This window comes from Saccostrea echinata, unplaced genomic scaffold, assembly GCF_033153115.1.
Source record: "Saccostrea echinata isolate AGI-Se365-2 ecotype Australia unplaced genomic scaffold, CSIRO_AGI_Sech_v1 ptg000033l, whole genome shotgun sequence".
In the NCBI taxonomy this organism is placed as follows: domain Eukaryota; kingdom Metazoa; phylum Mollusca; class Bivalvia; order Ostreida; family Ostreidae; genus Saccostrea; species Saccostrea echinata.
In genome coordinates this window covers 28352515-28358873 of record NW_026889782.1, presented here as the reverse complement: position 1 = coordinate 28358873, position 6359 = coordinate 28352515, and the positions used below count along the sequence as shown (strand labels likewise).

The following is a 6359-nucleotide window of genomic DNA, read 5'->3' as shown; positions in this document are numbered from 1 at the left end:
GACATTTTGTGTACTATGTATAAGTGCCTCAGTCCTGACCCAAGTAGCTGATCTATATTAACTCATCATTATGCTGAAATGTTAAAAAAAAATAACGTGTTCTCTTTTCCTCTGACAGCCTATTTATTTATGCTTTGAATTTGTTTTCCAACTCCCGGCTCCTCGTCACCATGGTCACTATGTAAACAAAGGGAGATCACCCGAGAAACATGTAGGCTACATCTTTATTTTCTCCTTAATGGCCGTGTCGGAATAGCTTAGAATATTAAACAATTTACATCGGTTGCAACTGCCAAGACGTATTTATAATGATTGTTTTGCCACCTTACAAAACATAAATGTCGACTCGTGAAGTCTAGAAATGGTTAATGTTAGGCAATAGAGTCCATTATAACTACATGTATATTATAATTATAACCCATACCCAACATGCGTTTCAGAAATCGCCAGTGGTATTTTAAGACAAAAGATTAATTAATATTTATTAGTGAAAACCTTTACTGATCCGAGACCTCTTAACATAAATTATGTTACGAAGTACTGAACCTAGAAAATTCGAGTTGACAAATCAAATAAACAATAGATTGATTTTACAGATCGCGTGTAATTTTTGTGATAGGCCTCTATAAGAAAAATGCCCTATATTGTATAAACGAATAACTTACTACCAAGGCTGTGACAACTCTTTCTGGTTTTAAGTAATTTCAGTATCGCATGCATCCTGTGACCTAGCCAGCACATGAAAACAAAATGTCAAAGGGAGGCTACTTGCTATCTCTTTCTATTTTGAGTTACTCCGCTTAAATGTAACAGGCCCAAGGGAGAGAGGGCAACCAAGATTAGCAAGCATACATGTAGTAGTGTAAAGGGGGGATTAGAGCATTGATATAAAATAAGAAGCAAAAAAAAACTATTAAATTTACAACAAAAAAAGACAGGGGTTATTGGGGGGGGGGGGTGGAGGGGTTTCGGGATTCCCACCCTCACTCATTAAATACGTGGGACAGTTCGACCAATTACTGCTGCCATTTAAACAAGAAAGTAGTAAAGTGAATAAATAACAATGCCAATTATATTAGTCCTTGTATATATAGTATGAAAAAAAAAATCATACAAGTTTTCATTTTTTTTCAATCTCCTTGATAAAAATTTAATTTAAAAACGATTGATTTTTCGTGACTCGGTCGTTGCATAAATTTAGTATAGACCCCACGCCCGTAGGTAGTAATTTCAGTTTGGGGGGGGGGGGGGGGGCACAGCCATAAATTTTCAGTTGAAGGCACTATCAACTACCAAAATTCCTTGACAAGCCAAAAAAAAGGGGGGGGCATCAGACGTTTTTATTGACGGGGCACAAGCATATAGTAGCTTTGTTTTATATAGTATTCTGTATATCGGTAAAATTATTGGGGGGGGATGGCCACCCCCCTCCCGGTTTCTACGGCCATGTATCCTGAATGTATTATTATTATATAACTGATATAACTGCTAATTTTGCCTGTCTATCATATTTGTTTTTTTTTTTGAAAGGATGTCTATATAGAATATAACTTCATAGATCGGGCATTTGAACATGGTATTTTTTTAAGGGGGGGGGGGGGGGGGTATGGTAATATGTCGCTCGACATGTGGTCTATAATTTTTTTTTCCGACGGTCTGTAATGATAGCCATTTAGTGCTGCCAGTAGCTGTTTTTCGTATATTTTTGTTTAATTACAAAGAATAACGATCCGAAAACATCCAGGTTAAAAAAAAATCTCATATACAATACGTATACGACATTATGATTACTTTACCGTCTTCTGTGCTCATTATCGCCTATCTATTTGTAGTTGTGTTTGATATTGCACATGGAGAAACGAAACGTAATTTTAAATATATGAAAATTATGAGTAAAATGTTAAAACTGTTTTTTTTTTGCACTACATGTATATGAAAGTCTTAGATGTTGTTATGTTAATTTTCACTTCTCACCAGATGATCATTACTTTATGATTTTATGAAAAGGGTTTATAATAGGTACTCCCCAACATGGGAGAGTGTAAGATATGATAATGTGATAAGACAAGATGTGTTTGTGAAACAATGATGCCCCCGTATGGCAGCTTATGGCGAAGGTTAAAGTTTCTCAAATGCAAGTCAAAATCCAGGCCAAAAGATAAAAAATGTTTAATTTGAAAGCCCTAGCTGCAACTGTTCAAAAGTTATGGCGAAGGTTAAAGTTTTTTAAAAGTAAGTAAAACATCAAGGTCAAGGTCAAAGTTGTTGGTATCCAAAGGAAGGTCTTGTCACAAGGATTACATATGTAAAGTATGAAAGCCCTAGCACCAACCATTCAAAAGATATGGCCAAGGTTTAAGTTTTTCGAAAGTAGGTCAAACTCCTATGTCAAGGTCAAAGGGTCAAAGTGGTTGGTATCCAAACGAAGGTCTTGTCATGAGGATTACATATGTGAAGTATGAAAGCCCTAGCAGCAACCATTCAAAAATGAGGGTCAAGGTTAAAGTTTTTCAAAATTAGGTCAAACTCCTATGTCAAGGTCAAAGGGTAAAAGTGGTTGGTATCGTGATGTCAAAAGGATTACATATGTGAAGTATGAAAGCCCTAGCATCAGCCATTCAAAAGTTATGGCCAAGGTTAAAGTTTTTCAAACGTGGGTCAAACTCCTAGGTCAAGGTCAAAAGGTCAAAGTGGTTGGTATCCAAACGAAGGTCTTGTCACAAGGATTACATATGTGAAGTATGAAAGCCCTAGCTCTAACCGTTCAGAAATTATGGCCAAGGTTAAAGTTTTTCAAAAGTAGGTCAAACTCCTAGGTCAAGGTCAAAAAGTCAAAGAGGTTGATATCCAGATGAAGGTCTTGTCACAAGGAATACACATGTGAAGTTCGAAACCCAAAGTACCAACTGTTCAAAAGTTATGGCGAAGGTTAAAGTTTTTCAAAAGTAGGTCAAACTCCAAGGTCAAGGTCGAAAGGTCAAAATTGTTGGTATCCAAAGGAAGGCCTTGTCACAAAGAATACATATGTAAAGTTTGAAACTCCAAGCACCAACTGTTCAGAAGTTATGGCCGAGGTTAAAGTCTCATAAAATTTTGCAAAAGTGGGTCAAACTCCAAGGTCAACGTCAAAAGGTCAAATATGATGGTACCCAAAGAAAGGTCTTGTCACAATGAATACACATGTGAAATATGAAAGTCATAGCTCCAACCAATCAAAAGTTATGGGCAAGGTTAAAGTTGACAACAGACAAACAGACAAACAGATAAACAGTCAAACAGACAAACAGACAGACAGGACAAAAACAATATACCCCGGGATCTTTCGATCCGGGGGCATAATAAAAACGATAAGTTAGCAATAATTAATTCGATTGTTTTTGTCATCTGAAATCTCTTTTCATATCTATTGTGGGTATTTAAAAACGTTTCTCTTTGATGATATAACATATTTATCATAATTAGTGAACTTTATTTCGATTAAGTAATTTACATTGAGTAAAGTGGTATACATGCCATTTCCGTTCATCTTGTTTGTGTTTTTTTTAACTTCAGGTTCCGTTTTGAAATTCAAATACTTTGGAAATCTTGTGCTTTCGTTGGACTCTTAATTTTTTGCGGCCGATTTGATGCTTTGCATCACTCTTCTTTAAAAGTCTGTAGTGCCTTCTTTTCTGACAATCTGTGGTGCGCAGGATTGCCGTCAAACGTCACTATTTTACGTGTGTTACATGTATGAACTACAATTTCATTTCAAATGTCCGGGAAATGCCATAAATTTCGGAAGTGCAACGAAATTTTCAAAATGACAATAAAATAGATGGTAACTTAAAACGTATTCATTTTTAATGCAACTTTTCATTTTAATTTTATGTTTTTGTTATTAAAGAGTACATGTGTATTTTCTGAAAAAAACGTCTATTTTTTTTGTACGCCATATGACCATACAATAACACATTTAAGAATGATAAAATCCTTATCCATGGCTACTATAGTATATATATTACTACATTAATTCAGTTTTACTCAAATATGATTGATTAACACTTTGTGTTTGTTTTCAGCTTAACGTGTCTCTTATTATCATTTAAAACGTGTTACATGTATCAACGATTATACCAGACAACCGTTGTATATAACAAATATTTGGCATTTCTTTAGAGTACAAATAGCTTTTATTAAAAGATAAACCAAAAGTTTTTCTTAACTTCTTGAAAATCATAGTAAAATTTCCCCAAAATTTTAAAGAAAAGCCTATATTGGCTATTTTTATTCCATTAACGTACATATATTACTTTCTTATACAAAATGTCAACGTCACGACGTTAAAGTATGTAACGTCAACGTAATGACGTGATAGTATTAATAAGGAAAACAATACCAAATTTAAACGAATGTAAAAAGAAAACCAGAAAAGATATTGTTAAAAAATAAATTTTTTTACAACATACAAATCTTAGAGTTTTATGTGAGAAAGTTTCATTTATTTTGATGACTGGGCCGATTTTGGCACTTCGTGGATTTAGCTCTTTGAACAATAACTGTGTGGCAGAGAATTGAAAGTTAGATTACTGTGAAATTTAAAAAAAAATCAGTGATAGAGTGAGTTTATTTAAGGTTAATGGAGATATTTGGAATAAAAAAAGGATAGCAAAAACATGTTTAAATAAACATTTATTTCTGTCATATTTTATTGGCTATATATAATTTTTCTGGTGTGTGCGTCGCCAAGGCACACTCCCGACTCTTTGTCCAGTACTGCCTCAGTGTATTAGAGTCAACATAATGTGAGGTCATGACCTCGTTCCTATAGGAACAAGGAGTAAATTCAGTGCGCATGTTTGCAAATCCTTTCAAGGTCACTGGTCTCACGTTTAAGGCTTTTGCTGCCATCCCTATGTAAACGTCTTCCAGATGAAAGAATGAAATATTCCTGCTGACGTTTAACAAACCAATTAGGAATTCTGAGTTTAGGATGTAAGCTGTCCCCGAACAAACTGGCGGGAAATTTTCATGAGGGTAACTTTTGAAGGAGACATACCACTTGGAAGATTTTTCTCGGTGAGGACTCTGTTCTTCCCAGCAGAAACCTCCGTAAAATTTCCCCATTGGTACGGCCCGCTGGAGGATAGGAATAAGTTCCAAGTTTATGTACATATCACCATCTGCTTTCATCACAAATTTCGCGCCAGAACAAAAGTCATGTGACCATCTGAAGCCCGACATCGTCTTATAGGTCAGGTTACCGTAACTTTCTTTAAAATCAAGCAGGACGATGTCTGAATGTTTCACATTTTCAGATTTTATTCCTTCCATCACTTTTGCGTCCTCTGTGAGTCCAAGAATAAAAACACATGCTATATGGCGCTTTTTCGTGCAGAGGGCGCCCCATGTTTCGCGGATGCTTTGTCGTTGTTGGAAGTTGTTCGGACCGGTCAGAATCAGGACAAGTATGTCTACTTCCGCGTATCTCTCACAAATGTGATTATTAAGCAGGTAAGTAAAGTCATTCTTAAAGCAAGCATTACAACTGTCTGGTCTGGCAGTCGGCGGTTTTACATCAAGTGAATTCTTTAGAATGGCTAACTTAGCGATTTCTTTCATTTCCGCATTCTGTGTGCGGCGAAGCTCTAGTATTTTGCCGCCTATCCTGGGCAGAAGGGACTTATGACGATTCAGTAGCCAGACATGAGAACAATATAGCATGAAGATGTATACACATAAAAGAATAAAAAGCAAACTCTTTTTTGGATACCATGATAACTTTCTTTCTGAAAATAGATCACTTTTTGTCTTTGACATATCTGTGAAAGGCGTTCGATAAACAACACTCGTAGATCGAAGTCACAGCTCCCTGAAATAGATAAAATTTATTACTATTTGTACCTTTCTCTTGTGTTGCAATTACAGTGCCAGCTGCCAAGAACATGTCCGAATACATGTAAATCCACATACCTAGGTTAGTTCACAAACTGGAGTCACCGGAAAGATCTTTCCACTGATTAGTCAATGGGAAATTTCAGTGGTAAAACACGATCTGAATTTCGATGAAATCACAAAAGTTTGCCTTCCCCTGTAGAAGATGAAATTTAAATTACAATTTTTAAATTTCTTATAAATTAACAAAATTAACAGTTGTTCAAAGTGGCAGTAAATACAAAATTTACAACTAGTTATCATGTTGTAAATTTTGTATTTACTGCCATCCGGTAAATTCAAAATTTACAACATGACAAAAGTGTGAAAAGAGTTATTTAAGGTATATTTGTGTTTGGGGACATGAAGAGGGACCAGTAAAAGGAGGTTCTGGAAAATACACACGTAGACCCCCCCCCCCACTCCCGAAATAAAGAAGAGTTCGT

At 35.6% G+C, this 6359-nt stretch overlaps 1 protein-coding gene across 1 annotated transcript; it reads right to left on the bottom strand.

The window, feature by feature from the left end:
• Positions 1-4680: 4680 nt before the first annotated feature.
• On the bottom strand, positions 4681-6034 carry LOC133198823 (beta-1,3-galactosyltransferase 5-like). The gene is made up of 2 exons (XM_061334792.1): positions 5953-6034; positions 4681-5851 (listed from the first exon to the last, which is right to left on the bottom strand). The coding sequence occupies exon 2, from the start codon at positions 5797-5799 to the stop codon at positions 4681-4683; it is 1119 nt and encodes a 372-aa protein (XP_061190776.1). The 5' UTR covers positions 5800-5851; positions 5953-6034.
• Between the last annotated feature and the right edge of the window lie 325 nt (positions 6035-6359).

Coding starts and splice junctions, on each gene's coding strand:
- LOC133198823 (XM_061334792.1), bottom strand. CDS start 5,799: ATGTCAAAGACAAAAAGTGATCTATTTTCAGAAAGAAAGTTATCATGG.